At 38.1% G+C, this 26,981-nt stretch overlaps 2 protein-coding genes across 10 annotated transcripts in view; both read right to left on the reverse strand.

Moving 5' to 3' along the window:
* The window catches only part of TPST1 (tyrosylprotein sulfotransferase 1), a 160,355-nt gene that overhangs the window by 79,208 nt on the left and 54,166 nt on the right, over positions 1 to 26,981 (reverse strand). The gene's annotated exons all lie outside the window — the stretch shown is intronic.
* Positions 3,429 to 3,824, reverse strand: LOC141371081 (large ribosomal subunit protein eL39-like). Its single transcript, XM_073884251.1, has one exon. The coding sequence runs from the start codon at positions 3,779 to 3,781 to the stop codon at positions 3,626 to 3,628; it is 156 nt and encodes a 51-aa protein (XP_073740352.1). The 5' UTR covers positions 3,782 to 3,824; the 3' UTR covers positions 3,429 to 3,625.

Raw genomic sequence — 26,981 nt, forward strand, 5'->3', positions numbered from 1 at the left:
TCACTTACTTGCTCATTCTACTTTGGTCCTCCAGTGTGAAATGAAAGAACAAGCTAGTTAAATGCTGGTAATAATTGCCCTTAGCCCATTCCGGACTTTAAGATTTACGTTATGTATGGGGCACCTGAGTGGCTCATACAGTTTCATCTCTTTTCTCTATTTTGTGAGACACTGTTCTCATATTTTGCTCTATTTTTTATTTTTATTTTTAAAAAACTGTATATATTTACAATGCGTACAATGTGATGTTTAAATACACACATCATTGTGAAATAATAGGTAAAGCTAATGAACATATAAATCACCTTTTTGTGTGTGTGGTAAATATACATAAGATCCACTCTCTTCATACTTTTTGTGAGTCCTTTAAGTTAGTTAAGCATCTGCCTTTGGCTCAGGTCATGATCCCGGGGTCCTGAGATGGGGCCACATTGGGCTCCCTGCTCAGCAGGGAGTCTGCTTCTTCCTCTCCCTCTGCCTCTCCCCTGCTTGTGCTTTCTCTCTCTCTAATAAATAAATAAAAGTAAAAAAAAAAGATTAACATATATGACCAAATATTTAAATATTACCCTAAAGTCAAATAGGGTAATCATCAGATTCATTATCTAGGTTTATATTTTTATGTCAAAGGTAAATTATGTTAACATATTATACCTTAAGACTTTTACACGTTTTATTTATTTATTTATTTATTTATTTATTTATTTATTTATTTATTTGACAGAGAGAGAAAGAGATAGAGAGAGCACAAGCAGGGGGAGTGGCAGGCAGAGGGAGAGGGAGAGGGAGAAGCAGGCTGCCTGCTGAGCAAGGAGCCCGACGTGGGGCTCGATCCCAGGACCCTGGGATCATGACCTGAGCTGAAGGCAGACGCTTAACGAACTGAGCCACCCAGGCGCCCCAAAGACTTTTAGCAGTCATAAATAATGAAACTGTGTTGAATTTCCTTCCACATGATCTAATTATATACTATTATTTATCCCAGATTTGAACAACACTGACAGAATAAAGATATATATTTCAAGATCTTTATCTTACATAATATAAAGTACAGAGCTTCAATAGCAACTTTTTTTCAGCATTTAATTCAAAAAAATATATTTTTTAAGATTTTTATTTATTTGACACAGAGAGATAGAGCACAAGGAAGGGGAGCAGCAGAGGGAGAGGGAGAAGCAGGCTCCCCGCCGAGCAGGGCGCCCGACGCGGAGCTCGATCCCAGGACCCCGGGATCATGACCTGAGCAGAAGGCAGACGCTTAATGACTGAGCCACCCAGGCGCCCCTTAATTCAAATTTTTAAGTATATACTCATGTAACCACCATCTAGAACAAGACAGGGAACGTGCTCAGCCTCTAAACTGGCTCCTTTATGCTGCATCCCAGTTAGTACCCATAAGAAAACCAGTATTCTAATAATTACACAGATCACTTTTACCCATTTTTGAACTTCATATAAATGGGAAATTACATTATACACTCTTTTGTGTCTGGCTTTTTATGCAAAGCATATTTGTGAGATTCAACATGTGTGTATCAGCAGTTTGCTCCTTTTTATTGCTCACTGTATAAATATACCACATTATCTGTTCCCATGTTGATGGGCATTCAGATTTGCTTCCAACTTTTAGAATAGTTATAATACTTATATAATAAGTTATTAATAGTGCTGCCATAAATATTATAGGTTTTTCATGTAATTTTCTTAAATCTATAACTTCTGTTTTATATATACCCAGGAGTGGACTTGATGGGTCAGAAGGTAGGCATGTTTTGCTAAGCAGCTATAACAAATAATTTCCCAAGTGTCATATGTTTACACTCCCACCAACATTAAGAATTCTGGTTGTTTCACATCCTTGCCAATACTCTGTATTGTCCATCCATTTAATATTAACCATTCTGGTGCACATGTAGGGGTATCTCACTATAGTTTTAATTTGTATTTCCTGTAATAAGCCCACTCTTTTATTTACTTATTTAAGTAGAATTAGAATGGTGAAAAGATCTCACCTCATTAATCTATTCAAAAATTATATGCTGAATGAAGGAAGACTGCTGAATGCAGGACTCCTGACAGATGGAGAAGACAGAAGTGTCGTTTTATCTTTTCTCTCTTGAAGCAAGTGATCTTCGGAAGACTTCCTTTTTCTATGGACCATCTTGGCCAGTGCTGAGTCAACCTATGTAGTTGACTTCACCCATGTTCTTTAATTTTTATATAGATTCAAATCTAGTGTTCTTTCATCCCATCCTGAAGGACTCCCTTTAGCATTTGTGTAGGCAGACCTACTGCTGACGAATTCTCTCACTTTTTATTTGTAAAGATTGTCTCATTTCTTCTTCATTTTTGAAGGACAGTTTTGGCAGATATAGAATTCTAAGTTGAGTTCTGCCCTTCAGCACTGTGAATATGTCATCTCATGCATTCTGGAATCCATGGTTTCTAATGAAAAAGGCAGCTGTTACTCTTATTGAGGACCCCTTGTATGGCATGAGTCCTTTTCTCCTTCTGCTTTAAAGATTTTGTCTTTTGAAGTTTGATTATGATGTGTCTAGGTGTGGATCTCTGGTTTTATCCTACTTGGGGGTTCAGTGAATTTTGTGGATGTGTTAGATACATGTTTTTCATTAAAATTGGGGTTTTTGCCATTATTTCTTCAAATATTCTTTCTGCTAATTCAGTATCTCTTCTCATTGTAAGATTCCTGTTATATGTATGTTAGTACACTTGATGGTATCTCACAAGTTCTGTATATATATATTTTTCTGTTCTTCAGATTGGATAATAGCAATTAACTTATCTGCAAGTTTGTTGATTTCTTTCAGTTCAAGTCTCTTGGACCTGATGAAAGAATTTTTCATCTTACTTATTGTCAACTCCAGAATTCCTATCTGGTTTCATACAGTTTCATCTCTTTATTCTCTATTTTGTGAGACACTGTTCTCATACTTTGCCCTATTTTTTATTTTTATTTTTAAAAAATTGTATATATTTACAATGTGTACAATGTGATGTTTAAATACACACATCATTGTGAAATAATAGGTACAGTAAAGCTAATGAACATATAAATCATCTTTTTGTGTATGTGGTAAATATACATAAGATCCACTCTCTTCATACTTTTTGTGAATTCTTACATCTAAAGTGAGTCTTTTGTAACTCCCACTGCTCCCCCAACTAAAAAAATTACTGGATTTTTTTTTTTAATCCATTCAGCCACTAAAGCTGAATAAATACTGAATGATTGGTGAGTTTAAACGCTTTATATTTAAATTCTTTTTTTTTTTAAAGTAATCATTACAAGCAACACGGGCCTCAAACTCACAACCCTGAGACCAAGAGTCACATGCTCTTCCGACTGAACCATCTAGATGTCCCTAAAGTAATTTTTTTAAAGATTTTATTTATTTATTTATTTTTAGAGCCGAGAGGTCTCACATTTATTACTGAACCAACCTACTGGTGCAGAGGCACAGTCACAGAGAAAAATCATTTCCATGATAAGACAAGTCTATGGCCAGGTAGGAAGGATGTTTACAGAATGATAGAACACATGATCTTCATGCAGCTTAATTAAATGTGTGCCAATTAAGTGTGTCATCTCATGATGTGTGACGCCTTATAGACCCAGCTTGGTTCTTCTCCAGTGCCTCCTTTTGGAGTTGTACCTGATCTTATTACCAGTTTTCATCCGAATCCACTGGGGAATGGAACGATTCTGCTTTTGTTTCTTGGCCAGGAATCGCTTGATTCTGAAAGTCTTGTGAGAAGACATGGCGAGAAGCAGCCAGCCACGCAGAGCAGGATGGCGGTGAAAAAGAGAGCAAGATTTTATTTATTTTTTGACAGAGAGAGAGAGGGAACACAAGCAGGGGGAGTGGGAAAGGGAGAAGCAGGCTCCCTGCTGAGCAGGGAGCCCGAAGCGGGGCTCGATCCCAGGACCCTGGGATCATGACCTGAGCCGAAAGCAGCTGCTTAATGACTGAGCCACCCAGGCGCAAGTAATTCTTGATAAGTGAGAGCTTACTGCTATTTTTTGCTGTTTTGCTACTGTTTTGTTTCCCTCTTCATCTCTTGCTGTCTTCTTTTGTTTCTCGATGATTTTATGTAATGGTTTCCTTTGATTCTTTTTCTTTTTCTCTTCTAAATATCTATGATAGTTTTTTATTTTCTTTGTGGTTACAAGGATTCCATAAAATATCTTGTAGTTACAATTTTCTGTTTTAGGTTGACAACAACTTAATTTCAATTACATACAAAAATTCTACACTCCCCTTCATACATACTTTGTTTTTTTATAGTCAGAGTTTGCATCTTTCTATGTGTATCAATTAACAAACTTTTGTGATTACAATTATTCTTAATGTTTTTGTCTTTTAACTTTTACATTAGGGTTAAAAGTAATTTATATACCACCATTACAATATTACATTGATTATATATTTACCTTTACCCATGAGATTTATGTTTTCATATGGCTGTCTAGCTTGTTTTCATTTCAAGTGGAAGAACTCCCTAAGCATTTTCTCGTAATGCAGGTCTAATGGTGATGAACTCCCTCGGTTTTTGTCTGGGAAAAACTTTACCTCTTTTTCATTTAAAAGGATAATTTTGCCTGACACTGAGTTCTTGTTAGGCAGTTTTTTTCTCCCAGAATTTTGAATATATCATCCCACCCTTTCCTGGCCTGGTAAGTTTCTGCTGAGAAATCTACTGATATTCTTCTGGGGTTCCCTTATTAAGTGGTGACCACTTTTCTCCTGATGCTTTCAGAGTTCTCTTTGTCCTTTAATTTTTTTTGCTTTATTTTACTTTTTAATGGAGATATAATTGACATAACATTGTGTAAGTCTAAGATATACAATGTCCTTGACTTTTGGTAATTTGATTATGATATGTCTCAGTGTAGTTTTCTTTGGGTTGATCCCAATGTGGAAACTTCCGAGCTTTGTGAATCTGGGTATCAATTTCCCCTCACATGATTTGGGAAATTTTCAGCCATTATTTCTTAAATAAGCTTTCTGTCCCCTTCCTCTCCTTCCTCTCCTTCCGGGACCCCCCCCCCCCATAATGCATATATGGTTTTGTTTGATGGCAGCCCATGAATCCCATAGGTTTCTTCATTCTTTATTCTCTGGGTAATTTCAAATACTGTATCCTTGAGTTTTCTTCTCCTTATTTGAGTCTGCTTATTTGAACCTGAGGTTAAAGCTCTCTATTGTATTATTTCACACAATGTATTCTTTAGCTCCAGAATTTGACTTTTTTTTAACGATTTCTATCTTTTTGTTGAACTCTTTGTTTTCTTCATATATTGCTGTCATGATTTTGTTGATTCTATCTATATTCTCTTGTAGCCCATGAGTTTCTTAAAAACAATTATTTTTAATTCTCTGGCAATTCATAGATCTCCATTTGTGGGGTATCAGTTACTGAAGTTATTGTGTTCCTCCTGGTGGTTTCATGTGCCCTTTTTTTGTGTGTGTTCCTTAGCCTTGCATTGCTGTATTTGCATCTGAAGAAGCAGTAACCCCTTCCAACCTTCATGGACTGGCTTAGTTAGGGAAAGATGTCCTCTAAGAAAAGATGTGAGGTCATCAGCTGGGTGAGGTGTATAGCAGCTCCAAGTCCAGATGTGGAGGTGTGCCAGTTCCAGGGCAAATGAGGGCAGTTGGTCATCCAGTTGCATGTGTGCAGCCATGGCAAGCACCTGGCCCCATGGATGTACATGAGCAACTATGGTGGGCTCATAATTCCTTGGACACATGGATGTGTGTTCAGTGGTGCCTGTATGTGTTGGGAGCTATATGCTCAGGCTTGCACATCAAGGGGGGCACTGGGGCTGGTAAGGGAGAGTGACAGCTCCAACTCGTGGGTGGGAGGGGCAGCATTTGGCGGCTCTGGTTCCAAGGGATGCAGCACCTCTGTCATGAGGAAGCTCTAGCAGCTGGGGTCTGCATCAGGAAAGAACACAGGAGTCCTCTGCAGCAGTAACTACAGCTGCTGAATTCCCTCGCTGTTCTTCTTCCCCAATTAGGGGAATTCATGGCCAAGGGAATTCCCTGTGACACTTTGCTGGCCTGAGGGATAGATAGGGCAACATAGGCAGAATGCTTCCTATCCCATTTATGCAGTCATCTCCAGTTCTCTGCACTCCTCTGGTTCACTGCAGCCCCCGAACTGTAGCCCGTCGTTTTCCCAGAATTCTCCTCATCTGTGATAGTTGACTTTATCATTATTTTTGTGCAGGGGTGAGGGCTGGGATCTCCTAGTCTGCCATCTTGGTGACATTACCCTCCCTCATAACTTTGCCTTAGTTCTTTAGACATGGTTTGATTCCTTGGGGAACTATTTAAAATAGCTGATTTAAAGTATTTGTCTAGAAAGTGTAGTATCTAGGCTTCCTCAAGGAAGTTTCTATTGATGATTTTCCCATTTATTTGTATGCCTCATAATTTTTTGTTGAAAACTGGACATTTTGAATATTATACTGTGGCATATCTGCAAATCAGATTCTCTCTCTTCCAGAGTTTCTCTTCACTGCTGCTTATCATAGTAGTTATTTGTTTAGAGACTCTTCAAAATAAATTTTGTAAAGTCTGTATTCTTTGTTGTATGTAGCCATTGATCTCTGTTCTGTTAGCTTAGGGGTCAGCTAATAACTGGACAGTTTTCTTTAAATCCCTAGAACCAAAAATCTCCCAATCATTATGGAGGACTCTGTGGGTTCAGGGTATACTTTAAACGCTAAGCCAGGCAATTCACAACTCTGTCTTAGCCTTCACTTCCTGCTTCCACAGACCTTCAAGACTGGCCAGAGGTGAGAGCTTAGGGCCCTCTTTGGTCTTCTCTAGGCATGCACACAGTCCTGCCCAAGTACACGGCTTTCTATATTTCTAGGAATATGTTGGGAGTTTTCCAAGCCTTATGGACATCTAATTCTAGGCTTTTTTATCTATTGTGTGACCCAAGTATTTTCTATTGCCTCAGGCAGCAGTAATAAAATTATTTGCTTGTAAATATTTTTGACAAATGCTGCTCTTCCTGCTCCCAGCAGCTTTAGCACTTGGCCAGTTGTGAGTCAGAAGAAATAAAGACAAGGGTTTTGAGTCAGTCTTCCAGGGAGCCTCCAACCAAGGCAAAACAAGTAATTATAGATCTTTGAGAATTAGGTCTGTTTTCTCAAATACCGAGAACACAGGCTGTTATTTTAGGCTCAGCAGATCTGGGGGACAGGAAATCGAACTAGGGTAAATTGAATAGCCACAAAGCTCACTCTTCTTACTGAAATTCAGCTACTTTTCATGAATAAGTATTTCCCTTAGTTGTTGCAAACCTTTGGTTAATTACCAGAGTTCTGAAAAGTTGATTCTAACAGTCTGCCAGTTTTTCTATGCTTTTACTGGAAGAACTAAATTTCAGATTTCTTGATTCTGCCATTTTTGCTGATGTCATCTCAAAATAAAACTTTTATTTTTTTTAATTTTTAATTTTTTAAAGATTTTACTTATTTGACAGAGAGAGAGACAGCAAGAGAGGGAACACACGCAGGGGGAGTGGGAGAGGGAGAAACAGGCTTCCCACGGAGCAGGGAGCCTGATGCAGGGCTTGATCCCAGGACCTTGGGATCATGACCTGAGCCAAAGGCAGACATTTAATGACTGAGCCACCCAGGCACCCTCAAAATAAAACTTTTAAAGATACTTAAAATGCATGACTCCCAGTTTCCCAGTAACTCACTTTATCAAAATTTGTTGACAGTTTATATAGTTGTGTGGCTACAGGGATAACTAAGGCAAACTGTTTCCACTCAAGTAACATGAATTCAACAATATCAGATGCCACGTGAAATTATGAATAATTATGACACTGGAGCAGAGTCCGGAAAGCTGCAATTTTAGTAAGTGTCTCAGGTAGTTCTGATACTGGTAGTCTGGCTTGGAGAAAAATTGCCTTAGGTTTTTTTTTTTGGCTTCTGCATCCTAAGATGGTATACTGATAAACATAAGCATATGTAAGCATAAGTGTATTATAAAGACCTAGCCATAAAACTGGGCAATCAGGACAGGAGAGAGTAGTACAGAAAACAGAATATACTCACTGCGAGAGGGAGAAGAGGGAATGAGGGAGCCTGCTTTTTGCATCTGTGCACAATCAGTGTTGATGTTAGTTTTGTCAATACTCAAACAAGCCTTGAAAGGGTTCAGAAATTACTGCCTTAGAGAAACCTTCCTTGACCTCTATCTAAATTGGCAAACCCACTTCTACTCCAGGATGTATTTTTTCTTTTTAATTTTTTAGTAAGGATAATATTTTTAAATACCTTCCAACCTGTGTTTCCTTGTCAGGAAGCCAGTTACTCTTTCCCTGTATCATACTTGCCATTTTGCCTTAAGAAAAGTGGCATAGGAAATGGAAAGCCTGCCCTGAGCAGGCTCCTGGTATACTGTTGAAAGGACAAGGGAACAATGGGAAGGAAAAAGCAGTAACACTCGTCGATACCGACCTCCTTCCTCCAGGATAAAATTCTAAAGAAGTAAAGACATGCTAAATAGGTTGAAGAAAAAGCTAAAAAGAGAGGGACTTTGATTCATTTCCCAGTTGGGGTTCTAAGAGGAGACTGCTATGTAGGATGCCCTTCTTAATAAACCAGGGAGCATTACATGATCAGTATAAAAGATGAGGAATTTATAAAAGATGAGAAATTCATAGAGTATGAATTTACATATCCAGAGTCCACTGGCTCCCACATGGCATAAAAGGCATCGAGAATTTTCTGTATGCCCAACTGAGAAGGAGTAAGGGAGCTGAGGGTACTCAGCAGAATTTTATTAATGCAAAATTACTATGAGAAAGGAGTTTGCCCTAGCGGAGGCAAAGAGATTCTGTAGCTGAGAGCTGTAGGTCTTACTGTCCAAGATCAGGGCTCAAAGAATACGACAGCCAGACCTCTCAAGGTCAATATGATTCAAGGTGGGGGCCAGTACAGGAGGGAGAACCACTCAGCCATGGTGGAGAGGAGATCATGACTTAATTTGCCATAGACTGCATCCAGGTGTACAGGGACTACCAATATCCCAGAAACCAATAAGGACTCAGAACAATACAAGACCACACACAGTCACTTAATCTTTGTCAACACATGCAACCTAAGAAAGGTTAAGTGGTTCTCCTTGCATGTATACTTGTAGTAATATATGGAGTAGTGATAGTGGTAAAAATAACAAGAGCTAAGGTACTTGGTGATTGATTAAATTATTGGCTATTGGTGATTGAGCTCAATCTCTGGCTCTTCTCCCCTTCTAGGAGGTTGAGAAGTGGAATTGAAAGTTCCAACCCTTTTTTTAATCAATCACACCCATGCCCTGAAGCCTCCATAAAAGCCCAAAAGGATGAGTTCCGAGAACTTCCAAGCTGCTGAAAGCACCCACATATGAGCAGAGCAACACACCTCAAACTCCATAGGGAGAGAAAGCTCCTGTATTCAAGACCCTTCTAAACCTCACCCTATGTATCTCTTCATCTGGGTGTTCATTTGTATCCTTTAATATCCTTTGTAACAAAGAATAAATAAACTGGTTTCCTGAGTTCTGTGAGTGGCTCTAGCAAATTTATGGAACCAACAAGGGAATTTCAGGAACCTCCAATTTGTAGCCAGTTGGTCAGAAGCACAGGTGACAACCTAGACTTGCGACTGGCACCTCAAGTGGAAGCAGTCTTGTGGGTCCAGTGGGACTGAGCCCTTAACCTGTGAAATATGACACTCTCCAGGTAGATAGTGTCATAACTGAGTTAAATTTGTGGCATATTTTGTCAGTGTCCTTTGAGATTTGGAGAACTGCTTGGAGATGTGGAAAAAACACATATAAGTAGAACACGGAAGATATAAAAGACCCAAATCAAATTTTGAATGATGAAAATTCTGTCTGAGTTGAAAAATACACAAGATATTCATGGCAGATTAGATATATTTCAAATTATAAGATTAGTGAATATAAAAGACAAAGCAATAAAATCATCTGGAATGAAACAGAGAGGAAAATAAATTTTAATAAAAAGAGGACTTTCAGTTTCTCATTGAGCATGAGAGGAGCTTGGAAGTTGCCCCTCCATCCTAACAAGTAAAAAGCTGAAAGAACAACTCTTCTTAGATCTGTCAAGCAAGTGAGGTCACAAGGCAAACCCCCAAAGTTGGAGAGACAGACAGGCAGATACCAAGAAGCACGACCTACCAGAGCAGAGACTTATGAGCAGAAACCTCTGGGGAAAGCAGTTCTGGGATAGGAAAACCTGAACTACAGTTGACAAATTGCTGGAGGCTCAGAGTAGGCAAACCTATAAGTTAAAGATTTGAGGGGTACCCCCAGACTTACGAGTTTTACCATCTGGAATACTACCAGGTTCTCACTGTAAAAATCAGAGAAAAACCTTCTCCTGCTTCTGTCAGGGATAGGAGAAAAGTAACCATTTTGAAATATGCCAGAGCCTTTTGTCTTTAATAAAGCCTGCCCTCAAAAGAAACTAATTGACCAAAGCCTAACTGACCCGAGGGAAGGGAAATACTCAGCTCCAGTCCTCTCCAGCCATCCTGTCCAACCTAAGTCACAGGGGCGGGGGAAGGCAAAACTAAAAGGGCACTGGTTCATGAAAAGACTGACACCTACTCCTCAGACCACAGAGTGCCTCCCTGCCCCCAACACCACAGTGCCACATCACTAAAGAACTTCTCACCAGAGTTCCTCTCACCCAGTACACATCATTCATGGCTTTCAACAAAAAAAATTGTAAGGCATACTAAAAGGCAAAAACGTTTGAAGAAACAGAACAAGCATCAGAACCAGATTCAGATACAGCAGGAATGTTGGAATTATCAAACCAGTAATTCAAACAACTATGATTAATATGTTAGGGGTTCTAATGGGAAAAGTAGACAACATGAAAGACTGAAAGATACTGTAATGCACAGAGATGAAAATTTTAAGAAAGAAGAAATGCTAGGGATCAAAAACACTGTAACAGACATGAAGACGGCCTTTGATGGGCTCTTTAGCAGAGTGAACACAGCTGAGAAAAAAAATCTCTGAGCTGAGGATATGTCAATAGAAATTTCCAAAACTGAAAAAAAAATGAGAAAAAAGACTGAAAAGATAAAGCAAAATACCCAAGAAACATGGAACAACTACAAAAAAGTGTAACATGCATGTAATGGGAATACAAGGAGAAGAAAGACAAAAAAGAACAGAAGAAATATTTGAAACATTAATGACTGAGAATTTGCCCAAATTAATCTCAGATATATGATGATATTATGTGTCAATTTGACTGAACTATAAGACGCCCAATTAGTCTGTTACTCTGGGTGTGTCTGTGACAGTGTTTTTCAATGAGGTTAGTATTTGAATCAACAGAGTAAAGCAAATTGCCTTTCCTAATGTGAATGGCCCTCATTCAACTAATTGAAGATCTGAATAGAACACAAAGGCTGAATAAGAGGGAACTTCTGACCTCAGACTGGAACTTAACACCATCAGCTCTTCTGGTTTGCAAGCCTTTAGACTCAGACTAGAAATACAGCAGCTGCTCTCCTGGGTCTCTAGCCTGTCAACTGCAGATTTTGGGACTTCTCAGCCTCCATAATTACATGAGTCAATCCCTCAGAATAAATCTCTTTACATATATACATATAAATATATATACATCACCATCCTACTGGTTCTGTTTGTCTGGAAAACCCTGATTAATATACACACTAAACCAAAGATCCAGGAAGTTCAGTGGTCATCTGGAAGAATCAATGCAAAAAAGAAAAAGAAAAGAAAGACTATACCCAGGCATATCATATTCAGAATGCAGAAAAGCAAAGATAAGGGAAAAAATCTTTAAAGAAGCCAGAGAAAGGGATGCCTGGGGGGCTCAGTTGGTTAAGCATCTGCCTTCGGCTCAGGTCATGATCCCAGAGTCCTGGGACTGAGTCCCACATTGGGCTCCTTGCTCAGCGGGGAGCCTGCTTCTCCCTCTGCCTGCTGCTCCCCCTGCTTGTACGCTTTCTCTCTGGCAAATAAATAAATAAAATCTTTAAAAAAAGGGGGGGGGGCCAGAGGGAAAAAATCTTGCCTATAGAGGAGCAAAGATAAGAATTATCTTCAACTTCTCTTCAGAAAACATACAAGCAAACAGAGTGGAGTGAAATATTTAAAGTACTGACAGAAAAAAAAAAATCACAAACTTACAATTCTCTATCCTGTGAAATTACTCCTCAAAAGTGAAGGGGAAATAAAGACTTTCACAGACAAACATTAAGGGAATTTGTTGCCAGCAGACCTACATTGCAAGGAATTTAAAAGAGTTCTTTAGAACTGGGCAGAAACTTGGGATCTACATAAAGAAAGGAAAAGCATTAGAGAAGTAGTAAGTGAAGGTAAATTCAAAACTTTCATTTTTCTTATTCTTAACTGCTCTAACAGATTTACCTATCAGAATTTGTTCAAAATAATAATAGCAACTATGTATTTGAGTACAAATACTTACATGTATAAGTGAAATGAATGAAACCAATGATATAAAGGACAGAGAGAGAATAGAAATATTTTGTTATAATAAGGTACTTGCACTACCCATGAAGTGGTATAGTGTTACTTGAAAGTAGATTTGGATTAGTTGTAAATGTATATTGTAGACAAAAAGGCAACCACAAAAAAAATATTTTTAGTATAATTCATATGCTAAGAAAGGAGAGAAAACTGAATCACATAAGAGGCTCAGTCAAAACCACAAATGGCAGAAAGAGTGAAAAACAAAAACAGGAACAAAGAACAAAGCAATGAATAAAAACCAGTAATAATTATAGTAGATATTAATCCAACTATATCAGAAATCACTCTGAACATCAATGGTCTAAATGTACCAATTAAAAGCAATTTATTGTGAGAGTGGATCAAAACACAAGATCCAACTATATGTTTGCTTCATGAAACCCACTTTAAATATAAAGACACATATAGATTAAAGGTTATCAGATGGATAAAGATGTAACATGTTAACACCAATCAAAGGTTGAGTAGCTATATTAATAATAAAGGGATCAATTTTGCAAGAAGACCTAACAATCCTTAATGTGTAGGCACCTAACAACAGAGTCAAAAGACTCTTTGAGGCAACAAAGGATAGACACTATAAAACCCACAGACCCAAAAATCTCAACAAACTCCAAGTAGAAATTACCAATTTCAGGAATGAGAGGCTCTATAGATCACTATGGATTCCAGAGATATGAAAATGTCGGTAAGAGAATATTATGAGTAATTTTATGCCTACAGATTCAGCAACTTAGAAGAAATGGACAAACTCCTTGAAAGACACAAAGCTCACTCAAGAAATAATTTAGACTTTCATCTTTTAAAGAAATTGAAACTGTAGTTAAAAACCTCCAATATTTCCAAAAGGAACATTTACCAAGCCAGATAAATCAAAACAGAAATCCACACCTACTCACGAAATATAGTAGTAAAAATACAGAACACAAAAGATGAAGAGATCTTAAAACGGTCAGGAAAACGGTGTATTAAAAAAAGGGCTGATAATTAGACTGACAACAGATTTCTCAAGAGCAACAAATGCAATTTGAAGAACAGTGGAATAATATCTCCAAGAAAATTACTGGCAACCCAGTGAATAGAACAACAACAACAAAAATCTTCTAAAAATTAGACTTATTTGGGGCGCCTGGGTGGCTCAGTTGGTTAGCATCTGCCTTCAGCTCAGGTCATGATAGCAGGGTCCTGGGACTGAGCCCCACATCAGGCTCCCCACTCAGAGGAGAGTCGGCTTCACCCTCTCCCTCTGCCCCTTCCCCCAGCTCATGCTCTCTCTCCCTCACTCTGTTCTCTCTCAAATAATTAAAATCTTAAAAAAAAGACTTTTTCAAAGGAAACTTAGAAACATTAAATCCTTAGAACAAAATTAAAATCCTTGTCCATGCTGTCTATGAACAAATGTGAGCAGCAAAAACTAAGCACAACCCCATCTTTCAGGCAAAAAGAATTGGGAAAAGGGACCACTGGGATCTAAAGACTATATGAAACACCCTCGTTACTTTTGACAGTTTTCTCTCACCTCTTTGCCCCAGTGGTGGCATCAGACATGCAGAAATGCATAGTGATGGTGTAGGTAGGTAAAACTGTGAGAGAAACCCATACTTCTGGCCAGAATAACAAGAAAAGTAGCTTGTGGGATCCAGGGACTGTCGGGGGAATCCAGGGAAAGGAAGAGCCAGAGAAAAGTTTCTCATAACTTTGCACATGAATCAGCACAACTTCCAGCTCACACCTAGAAGAGATCTAAGCAAGCAAAGACTTTGTGAATTACACTATGGAATAAATTGCCACCAAATCTGTAAACTCTTAACTGGTATGTGGATGCAAAAGACCCAAAGCAGCACAGCAAAGTCTTAAAACCAAACTGATACTAGAAACACTGTTCACAGAAGGTAAGACAAACGTGGTTAGAACCTAACCAGCTTGACTGCCCACCAAAAAGAAAAAAAAAAAAAAATTATTCTCCAGAGAATTCTAACAGGACTCTGTGACTCAAAACATAACTCCAAATGTTCCTGAAATACAGAAAACCAAGAAAAATGATCCAATATTGAGGGAAAAGATAACCAAAAGATGCACAGAATGGGAGGAAACACTCTTCAAGGAATCTGTAAGGCTAGCATAACTATATAACAAAACCACATATAGATTGCAAGAAAAATTGAAATTATAGGTCATTATTACTCATGAAATAAATATAAAAATTCTAAGCCAGTAAAGTTGGTAAAAGAGTAAAGCCTAAGAGTTCTCATCATAAGGAGAAAAAATAATTTTTTCCCTTTATTCTTTTCTTTCTTTTCTTTTTATTGTATCTACATGAAAAGATAGATATTGGCTTATCAAATCCAGCACTAATTATCAGGCAACAAATCATGACCATGTTGTAGTTTTTATCAGAAATTCAAGGTTAAATCAACATTAGAAATCTATTTTTTAATTTTTTAAAAAAGATTTTATTTATTTATTTGACAGAGTGAGACACTGCGAGAAAGGGAACACAAGCAGGGGGAGTGGGAGCGGGAGAAGCAGGCTTCCTGCCGAGCAGGGAGCCCGATGCGGGGCTCGATCCCGGGACCCTGGGATCATGACCTGAGCCGAAGGCAGACGCTTAACAACTGAGCCACCCAGGCGCCCCATCATTAGAAATCTATTAATGTAATTACTGCATTAGTAGCTTAAAGGAAAGAAAAAAGTCATATGAGTATTTTGATTAGATAAAATTTAACCTCTGAGGTAGGCTTCTAAAATGGTTCCCAGGGGTGCCTGGGTGGCTCAGTTGGTTAAATGTCTGCCTTCAGCTCAGATTATGGTCCCAGGACATCCCAGTGGAGCCTCCCCATCTGGCTCCCGGCTCAGGGGGGAGTCTGCTTCTCCCTCCACTCTTGCTCTCTCTAATAAATAAATAAAATCTTTTTAAAAAATAAAAATAAAATGGCTCCCAATAATTCAGTCACAAAAAGAGTCCTTTAAATAAATTAACGCTGTGCCTCATGGGTCCTCTCAATTGAACAATAAGGCATTTAAGAAGTGTAAGTACACTGTCCCTTAGCCATCTCAGCAGGAGCCCAAAGCATAGAAGTGTTTATCTCAAAGAAATTTGTAGGTATAACTATCATCCAATGAAATGAAGCCCAATTAGATTTATAGAGGACACAAAGTTTTTGAGAAAAGTTTATCAGCAGAAATACTGTCAACTTGGACTGGAAAAGAAGCACTGTATTACCAAAATTCTTCTAGCAGGAAGTAGATTAATAAAACCACATAGCTATAAAACATGTGTTATCTTTCAACTGGGCAGAGCTGATAGACATGGACAATAATACCTAGAATAATTTCTATTTGATTGAAACCTAATAAAAAAATGTCTTACATTTTTCCAGATGGGCTTTGGAATTGATATGGATCAATAAAACCTTTGTGCTTCCTATTTTCCCCCATTTTAAACTGGAATGTCTATTATCCTATGCCTGTTCCACCACAGCATACTGGGGGGAGGCATAACTGAATATTTAGTGTCACAGATCTTCAGATTGAGAGGAATTTAAGGAACTAAATTTAAGGAACTAAACCCAGGAAGCTCATATACAGCTAGACCTGATTCAGATGGCAAAATGCTGGACTTTTGAGCTTGTAATAGGATGAGACTTTTGATGTCTGGGGAGGGGAAGTGTATTGAAGTGTATTGAAGGGAAATAAAAGACACTGGCAGCTAGAAGGCAGACTGATAGGCTACTTCTAAAATGGTACCTGAGATTCCCAATTTCTGGTACTCCTTTGAGTAGTCCCCTCCCTTTGATTATGGCTGGAACTAGGGACCTGCTTCTAATAAGGCAAAAGTAACAGGATGTCACTTCCAAGATTAGATTATAAAAGATGTGATTTCCCTCCTGCTGACTCTCCCTGGCTCTTCTCATTTGGTTGACCTGAAGAAATCACTGCCATGTTGTAACCATACAGCTTCATGACAAGGAAGTGAGATCCTCCATCCAAAACCTATGAAGACCTGAATCTTGCCATAAACCACATAAGCTGGAAAATAGTCCCTTACCATGGGGAATAACTCCAGGACTACAGCCTCCATTGTAAGAATAATTTAAAAACCTGAATGTAGAATAAATAATTCCTTGATTGCAGCCTTGTGAGAGATTCTAAACCAGAAGATTCAGCCAAGCCATGCCCATGCTCCAGACACATAGAAGCTATGATATAACAAATGTTTGCTGTCTTAAGTCACTACATTTTGAGGAGCCTCCAGGTTGCTGAACATACCTACATTCTGGGAAGGTGGAGCACCCCAGTTTCACGGGGCCATAAACCCCTGTCCTTGAAACCTTTCTGAAACCTGCCATCCTATGTACTACTTCTTCTGGTTGTTCATCTGTATCCTTTATAAAAGTGGCTCCAAATTTCTTTCTTAAATGCAATCTTTTAAATGGGGAATAAACCAAGACTCAAAGTGATGAAGTGACCTGTCTAGGTTCACAACTGTTTGTTAAGTGGCAGAGCTGGGATTCAAACCCAAGACTATCTAAGAAACCAAAATCTTAACCATTTTACTCACTGAATATGTCTTCACAGGAACTAATAACTAATAACACAAAACAAAGCACTTCATTACATTAGGGAAAGGAAACTTAAGGCAGATTATATTCAGAATGTTATTTTTGTAAATGCCTGATTTAAAACTGTTGCTAATTTCTTTAGCAAAATACATTTTTTTTTTAAACACGGAATGAAACTGGGCTCCTTAGCACAGTAGGTAGTGTGCCAGTCTTATATTAAAGATGTTATGATATGCTAAACTGGATTTGCTGTAAAACAATTCAGAAGTAGTGGAACAAACAGTGTGGATAATTGGTGGTGGTCATATGGGCATTTTGTATACCATTCGACTTTTGTATTTGAAATTTTTCACAATAATAAAAAAAGTTTATCTTAAGGTTTCTCAACCTTGGCACTACTGATATTTTCGAATTGATAAAATTCTTTGTTGTGGGGGTTTTCCTGTGCACTGCAGGATGTTTAGTAGCATCCCAGGCCCTAGGCATTAAATGCCAGTAGTGCCACCACTCCACTGTTGCGACAACAAAAATATTTCCAGACATTGCCAAATGTACGCCAGGGAAGCAAAGTGGCCCCAGTCAAGAACCACTGCTTTAAAACAGGTTGTTTGTTATTATTAGAAGTCCTAGCACAGGCAAACACACAAAATATTAGGAAAACTGCAGGATGTAAATATATAAAAGTTATTTGAATTTCTATACAAGAGCAACTAACAAAATTTTAAAACACACACTTACATTAACAACAAAAAAGGCACTTAATCATAAATTAATCAAAAGAAATACAAGACTTTTATGAAGGACATTATAATATATCCTCAAAAGATGTTGAAGATCTAAATAAATGGAGAAGCATTCTGTGTTATGGATAGGAAGGCTTACTATCATAATGATGGCTATCTGTCTCAAAATTATCTACAGATTACATGTAAATTTAAGCAAGATTTATATGGAGAAAAGGGTTAAAAAATAGCCAAGACCTTCCAAGAGAACAAGAACGAAGCAGGAGGCTTGCCTTATGCTAGATAATAAGACATTTTTGTAAAACAATAATAATTAAAACAGAGCAGAATTGAAGAGAAAGAGCTAACAGAATAATGTGTATATGGAAACATAATATTTAACCTAGGTTGGTACTACACATCACTAGGAGAACAACCACTTTCTAGGAAACTCATCTCATCATCTATATGGAAATAAATAAAAAATGGATCTGTACCTTACACACAAAAAATAAAGCCTACATTGAATAACAAATTTCAGACTGATTAATGCGAAAGGAAAATTTTTTCAGTCTTAGAAAAAAATATGGCAGACTATTTCTATGACCTTAGGGTAAGGGAAGATTTTGTTACAAAATGCAAAAAGAGGGGTGACTGGGTGGCTCAGTCAGTTAAGTGTCTGCCTTCAGCTCAGGTCATGATCTCAGGGTTCTGGGATTGAGCCCCTCATCAAGCTCCCTGCTCAGCAGGGAGTCTGCTTCTCACTCTCCCTGTGTATGCTCTCTCTCACTCTTCACTCTCTCAAATAAATAAAATCTTAAAAAACAAAACAAAACACAAAAAGGTTCAAAGCATGAAAGAACAGATAAATGCAACAACTTAAAAATCTACATTCATCAAAATAGATTATAAAGAAAGTTAAAAGACAAGCTACTGAGAGAAGCAGTTTGCAACATAAGTATCAGATAAAGGCTAGCAAAAAGAAAATGACAAAACTTACCCCTTGGAAAATGGGCAAAGGTCATGAATATGCATTTCAAAAGAGAGCCATAAATGGCCACAGAAAATATAAGGTGCTCTTCCAGGGATGTAAGGGTGGTTCAATATCCTCAAATCAATCAATGTGATATAACACATTAACAAGAGAAAGGATAAAAACTGTATGATAATTTCAATAGATGCAGAAAAAGCATTTCACAAAGTACAACACACATTCCTGATTAAAAAAAAAAACATTCAACAAATTAGGCTTAGAGGGAACAAATCTCAACATAATAAAGGCCTTCTATAAAAAAAAACACAGCTAACATTATAGTCAATGGTAAAAAACAGAGAAATTGTCCCCTAAAATCAGGAACAAGACAAGGATATCCATTCTCACTACTTTTATGCAACATAATACTGGAAGTCCTAGCCACAGCAATCAGACAAAAAGAAATAAAAGGCATACAAATTGGTAAGAAATAAAACTTTCACTATTTGCAGATGACATGATACTATATACAGAGAACCCTAAAGACTCCACCAAAATATCCACTAGAACAGATAAATGAATTCAGTAAGATTGCAGGATAAAAAACCAATATACAGAAATCCACTGCATTTCCAAACACTAATAATGAAGTAGCAGGGAGAAAAATTAAGAAAACAATCCCATTTACAATTGCACCCAAAATAATAAAATACCAAAGAGGTGAAAGACCTATATTCTGAAAACTATAAAACACTGATGAAACAAATTAAAGATGACACAGGGCACCTGGGCGGCTCAGTTGTTAAGTGTCTGCCTTAGGCTCAGGTCATGATCCCAGAGTCCTGGGATCCAGTCCCGCATCAGGCTCACTGCTCAGCAGGAAGCCTGCTTCTCCCTCTTCCACTCCCCCTGCTTGTGTTCCCTTTCTCACTGTCTCTCTCTCTCTGTCAAAAAATAAATAAAATCTTGGAAAAAAAATTAAAGATGACACAAAGAAATGGGAAGACATTTCATGATCATGGACTGGAAGAACAAGTATCATTAAAATGGCTATACTACCCAAAGCAATCTACAGATTTAATGCAATCCCTATCAAAACACCAACAGTATTTTTCACAGAACTAGAACAAATAATCCTAAAATTTGTGTGGAATCAGAAAAGACCCTGCATAGCCAAAGCAACCTTGGAAAAGAAAAGTGAAACTGGAGGCATCACAATTCTACACTTTAGGTTACATTACAAAGCTGTAGTAATCAAAAGAGTATGGTACTGACACAGAAATAGACACACAGATCAATGGAACACAGTAGACCCCAGAAATAAACCCACAATTATATGGTCGATTAATCTTCAACAAAGCAGGAAAGACTGTGCAATGGGAAAAAGATAATCTCTTCAACAAATGATGCTGGGAAAACTGGGCTGCTACCTGCAAAAGAATTATTAAACTGGACCATTTTCTCAGACCATACACAAAAGTATACTCAATATGGATTAAAGACCTAAACGTAAGACCCCAAATCACAAAAATCCTAAAAAGCACAAACTCTAATTTCTCAGACATCAGCCATAGCAATATTTTTCTAGATATGTCTCCTGAGGTAAGAAAACAAGCAAAAATAAACTATTGGGACTACATCAAAATAAAAAGCTTCTGCACAGTGAAAGAAAGATTCAACTAAAAGGCACCCTATAGAATGGGAAAAGATATTCGCAAATGACAAATCTGGTAAAGGGTTAGTATCCAAAATATATGAAGAACTAATACAACTCAATAACACAAATAATCCAATTAAAAACTGGGCAAAGACATGAACAGATATTTCTCCAGAGATGATATACAGATGGCCAACAGACAAATGAAAAGATGCTCAACATCACTCATCATCAGGGAAATGCAAAATAAAACCACAATGAGATCTCACCTCACATCTGTCAGAATGGCTAAAATAAAAAACACTAGAAAAAACAAGTGTTGGGGAGGATGTAGAGAAAAAGGAACCCTCATGCACTATTGGTGGGAATGCAAACTGGTGCAGCCACTGTGGAAAACAGTATGGAGGTTCCTCAAAAAATTAAAAATAGAACCACCATATGATTCAGGAGTTCCACTATTGGGTATTTACCCAAAGAATACAAAAACACTAATTCAAAAGAATATATGCACCCTTATGTTTATTGCAGCATTATTTATAATAGTTGAATTATGGAAGCAGCTAAACTGTCCATCAACTGATAAACAGATAAAGATGATGTAGTATATATACACAAAGGAACATTATTACTGAGCCATAGAGAAGAATGAGATCTTGCCATTTGCAACAACAAAGACAGATCTAGAGGGTATAATGCTAACTGAAGCAGTCAGTCACAGAAAGACAAGTACCCATATGATTTTACTCATATGTGGAATTTAAGAAACAAATGAACAAAGGGAAAAAGGAACAAACCAAAAAAACAAACTTTTTTTTTTAAAGATTTTATTTATTTATTTGAGAGAGAATGAGAGAGAGAGAGCACGAGAGGGAAGAGGGTCAGAGGGAGAAGCAGACTCCCCGCTGAGCAGGGAGCCCGACATGGGACTCGATCCCGGGACTCCAGGATCATGACCTGAGCCGAAGGCAGTCGCTTAACTGACTGAGCCACCCAGGCACCCCCCAAAAACAAACTCTTAACTGTAGAGAACAAACTGATGGGCAGGTGGTTGGGGGGATGAGTGACATAGGTGAAGGGAATTCATAGTACACTTATCATGATGAGCACCAGGTGATGTACGGAATTACTGAATCACTACATTGTACACCTAACTTAATATAACACTGTATGTTAACTCTACTGGAATTAAAATTAAAAAAAATAGGGGCGCCTGGGTGGCTCAGTTGGTTAAGCGACTGCCTTCGGCTCAGGTCATGATCCCGGGGTCCCGGGATCGAGCCCCGCATCGGGCTCCCTGTTAGGCAGGAAGCCTGCTTCTCCCTCTCCCACTCCCCCTGCTTGTGTTCCCTCTCTCTCTGTCTCTCTCTCTGTCAATTAAATAAATAAAATCTTTAAAAAAAAAAAAAAAATATATATATATATATATATGGTGCTCACACACACTTAATCAGAGAATTAGAAATTAAAATCACAATGAGGTACCACTTACTCTTACCCAACTGGAAAATTAAAAAAACAAGCTGTCCTATATAAGGTTGTAAAATGTGTTGTAGTTCTGTACACTAAGTGATCCCTATTTTATTATCTAAATGTTTGGTGTGGATGTACATGTAAGTTTAAAACTACATATCTATATGTATATGTTTATATATATGTTTATAATTTATGTTTATTTTTCATATGTATGGAAAAATATGTATCTATGAAAAATAAACAAAATATTAACGTAAAAAAAAAGCCAGGCTTATAGATACCGACCCTTGGGAATTTTTATATTCTGATGGTGGCAATGTAAACCACTGAAAACTCTTTAGAAAACAATTTGGTGGGGCACCTGGGTGGCTCGGTTGGTTAAGCATCTGACTTCAGCTCAGGTCATGATCTCAGGGTCCTGGGATCAAGCCCTGTGTCGGGCTCCCCGTTCATCGGGGAGTCAGCTTGTCCCTCTGCCTCTCCCTCTGCTAGTGAGTGCTCTCCTCTCTCTCAAATAAATAAACAAAACCTTAAAAAAAAAAATTGGCATTGCTATGTGAAATTGAACATGCATATCCTCCATGATTCCACCAACTCTATTCCTAAGTGTTTATTTCAGAGAAACTCTTGAAGTAGATACCTTAAAAATATATAAATAGCCCAAACCAAAACAACCCAAATGTTCATCAATAGTACGAAATAAGCTATATCCGAGAACAGTACTGTGGCAATAAAAACAAACTGATAATAGCTATGTATCTTAAAACTGATAAACCTCAAGATAATGTTAAGAAAAAGGAGGAGGAGGAGGAAGAGCAAGGGGAGGATGCAGAAAGGAAAGAAGGAAGAACACATGCAAGAAAAAAGAAAACAGACTATGATCCCATTTATATAAAGTTCATAAAGAGGCAAATAAAAGAAGCAAATAAAAACAGGAAAACCATGACACTGAAAGACTGGGGATCACCATCAAGTAGTTTCATATTACTGCTACTGTAACACTAAATTCCCAACCTGCCCTGTCAGTTTTCCCCCACTGGAGTTGTTCAAATCAGGTGTCCAATTTGCTTTGTTAAACAAACATTTCATGAGTTAAGACTATCTCTACCCTAAACAAGCCTACGGGAGAATGTGTGATAACATTAACAAAAGCCTATGAAGTATTCAGTACTATGCTAGTTGTTTCCCAGTCGTTATTTTTTTCAAAAGAGCACAAGTATTTAATAATAATAATAACATACTAATAAGAAGTACCATTCATGCCAGGTGCTGTGCTAGGGGCTTTATAGTAACTTTATTTTAATCCTCACAACAATTCTATGAGATAAATACTATTATCGCCATGCCCAATGGATACTATTATCATCCTAATAATAATGAAAATATTTCATTAATGAAATGTTTCATTTTTGAAATATTTTTCACATTTTTGACCCCTACTAATGCCACACACTGGGCTAAGGCTTAATAGTCATTCTAATTTACTCCTCACAATAACCCTCTGAAGCAGGTATTATTATCATCCCTACTGGATATTATTACCATCCCTAATTTCTAGGATAAAAAAAGTAAGAGAGAGGATGAGGTAACTAAGAAAAGGCAAAAATCAAGTAACTCATCTAAGGTCATACAACTAATAAAGGACAGAGCTGGAATTTAAACCTCTGTCTGACTCTAAAGCCTATGTTTAGCCACTTTCTCACTCATTATTTTATTTAATATTCAGAAGCCCTATAAGGTAAATATAACCTAGGAGTTACGAGTATAGTTTCTAAAGACAGAAAGACATGGGCCCATGTCCTAGCTTACGTGTTTCAACTGAGTGAGGACGAGCTCCTCAATCTCTGTGAGAGGTATAGTCCTTTATCTATAAAATGGTTTTTAAAGTACCTATGGGTAAGTGTGAAAGGGTAAATATGAAAAGTAAATGAAGTAATGCATGTAAAGAGCTTAACAATGCCTGGCACACAACAAATATTCAGTAAATTCTGGATGATATCATCATTATTTTATCATCACCATCTTCTCCATTTTATACTTTAAAAAACAGACAGGGACGCCTGGGTGGCTCAGTCGGTTAAGCGTCTGCCTTCGGCTCAGGTCATGATCCCAGGGTCCTGGGATCGAGCGCCGCGTTGGGCTCCCTGCTCAGCGGGGAGCCTGCTTCTCCCTCCCTCTGCCTGCTACTCCCTCTGATTGTACTCTCTGTCAAATAAATAAATAAAATCTTAAAAAAATAAATAAAAAACAGACATATAGAGAGGGACAGTAGTTTATGCAATGTTACAAAACCAGTTAGTATCAGTGAAAGGTTTTAAACAGAGGTATAATCAGCTTCAAAGTCGGAACTCTTTCCCGTTTCCCAAGGCATCTCATGAAGCCATAGGAAGCTCACCGGACAGAGGGAGGTCTCGGAGATCTTCAGGGAAAGGAAATCTGAACTGAATGCTGCAATACAACTTGAGTCCCTCGGATAAACAAGCGAGTGAAAGGTACCATAAGCAGAAGGAGCAATATAATGAGCAGTATGGAATATCTGAGTAGATACAATTATTTCAGTACAGTTGGGGCCCAGAGAGGAAGGGGTGAGAAAGTCAGAGTCTGCATATGAAACCTCAACATAAAATGTAGCATGATTTTGAGGCACTGGTTCCCAAAGTGAAAGCCGCAGACCAGGACATCAGCATTACCTAAGAATCTGTTACAAATGCAGATTCTTGGACTTGTCACAGATCTGAATCAGAAACTCTGGTATCTTAGGGGCACCTGGGTGGCTCAGATGATTAAGCGTCTGAGTCTTGATCTTAGGGTCATGAGTTCAAGCCCCACATTGGGCTCCACGCTGGGTGTGGAGCCTACTTAAAAAAAAGAAAGAGAGGGAGGAAGAAACTAACTGATGTGGGTCTTTCAAAGTCCTTGAAGTGATTCTAATATATGGCTGACATTTGATAAGATGATTCTGAGCAATGATGGAATGTGATGTTTTCAAAAATAATGAAATCATCCTTTATCAGTCAAATAATTCAGAAGAGGGAGAGGACCATGATATTCTGAATTCATAAGAGGGAGAGGACAATAATACCTGAACAGGCACTAGCTATTGGTTTTCCTTTGACAAAATTATTCAATTTTTAGGTTACTCTATTTACAAATCAAATTTCCTCTACGCTTCATCTTCAAAATACATTCCCAAACAGGCTTACATTGTAAATCTTTTTTTTTTTTAATTTATGCCAGAGGGATCTTTGTTTTATGCCCTAAAAAGTTGTTAAAAAGAAAAACACTGCCCCAAATGGTGTCAAACCAAGACTTAATACCTAATCTGCATATTCAACCTGCTAGAAATGTAACCTTTAACCAGTCAACATAGAACTTCTGGTTACTGCTAGGAATTTACTGAAAGACCCTTTCCACTCCTCTTAGGGAAGTAACCTTGTCTAAACAATGCATTCCTTGCTAATAAATTCCTTTCTTCTTTTTTTAACACCCTCTCTCTGCCTTTAAAAACCTTCCTCTTGTGTAACTCAGTGGAGCTCCCCTCTACTTGTTAGATGGGATGCTGTCCGATTCATGAATCATTTTTAAAAAGCCAGTAAGATCTTCAAATTTACTCAGCTGAATTTTGTTTAACAGATTTGGTGACAGCAATGAGATCCAAAGCAAACTTCTGAGAGAATTCAGGAACAATGAAAAACACAGGCATGGCGCCCTGCAAACCCTTTTGAGTTCACTATCTGGCCTTTTTTTTTTTTTTTTTAAGATTTTATTTATTTATTTGACAGAGAGAGAGACACAGCGAGAGAGGGAACACAAGCAGAGGGAGTGGGAGAGGGAGAAGCAGGCTTCCTGCAGAGCAGGGAGCCTGATGTGGGTGGGGCTGGGATCATGACCTGAGCAGAAGGCAGACGCTTAACGACTGAGCCACCCAGGCGCCCCCTTTCTGGCCATTTCTGAGGGCCATTGGTAAGTCCTTCATGGTTTGATTCTGCTCTTTTTCACTCAAGCTACCTATCTAATTGGCTTTCCAGTCCAGGGTTCACAGGTCAGTCTAGACTGACAAGGGGCTCCTAGCAGAGCACCAGTGTTCACAGCCCAGTCCACAATTCCACATTGGAATTTCTTCCCCAAAGTTCCAGTCTGAAATCCCCATTTACTAGAGCCTGCTGGTTTAGTGCTGGTGGTGCACAAGACCTTCTCTTGGCCAGCCCATAGTAACATCTTTTGGTTCCTGCTGGTATGTTTGTCTGTCTGGTTTTGTGTAACAAAGGCTTAGCTAATGAGGTCCTTGAATTCTAAAGAGTCAAATGTACCACCTTCTGGCACATCTGCTTATTTTATGTCTAAAAACAATGGAGCTGGGGGGCGCCTGGGTCATGATCCCAGGTCATGATCCCAGGGTCCTAGGATTGAGCCCCGCGTCGGGTTCTGTGCTCAGCACGGAATCTGCTTCTCCCTCTCCCACTCCCCCTGCTTGTGTTCCCTCTCTCTCTCTCTGTCAAATAAATAAAATCTTTTAACAAAAAATAAATAAATAAATAATAAATCAAATAGAAACTACGGAGCTGGGTACACTGAATATATAAGAAATGGCAAATTTTTACAAAAAACAACCTAGAATTACAATGGCCCTGATGGGGAATGTTCCAATTAGATAAGATCATTTAAGAAGTACACTTGAGGGGGGTGGGGGGATGGGTTAGGCTGGTGATGGGTATTAAAGAGGGCATGTTCTGCATGGAGCACTGGGTGTTATGCACAAACAATGAATCATGGAACACTACATCAAAAACTAATATGTAATGCATGGTGATTAACAATAAAAATTTAAATTAGAGTTCAAAAAAACAAAAAAAAGAAGTACACTTGAAAGCCATGGCTCCCAAAATAAACAGAATGGGATACCTATTTTAATTGGCAAGCAGAGGCTTCCAAAAGTTTCCACAATTCCGAAGTAGTTTCATTGAAAAATTTATTGTAAAAGCCTAAAGAAAAATT

This window comes from Callorhinus ursinus, unplaced genomic scaffold (genome assembly GCF_003265705.2).
Source record: "Callorhinus ursinus isolate GAN/ISIS: 27379988/994484 unplaced genomic scaffold, GSC_fseal_2.0 scaffold55, whole genome shotgun sequence".
In the NCBI taxonomy this organism is placed as follows: domain Eukaryota; kingdom Metazoa; phylum Chordata; class Mammalia; order Carnivora; family Otariidae; genus Callorhinus; species Callorhinus ursinus.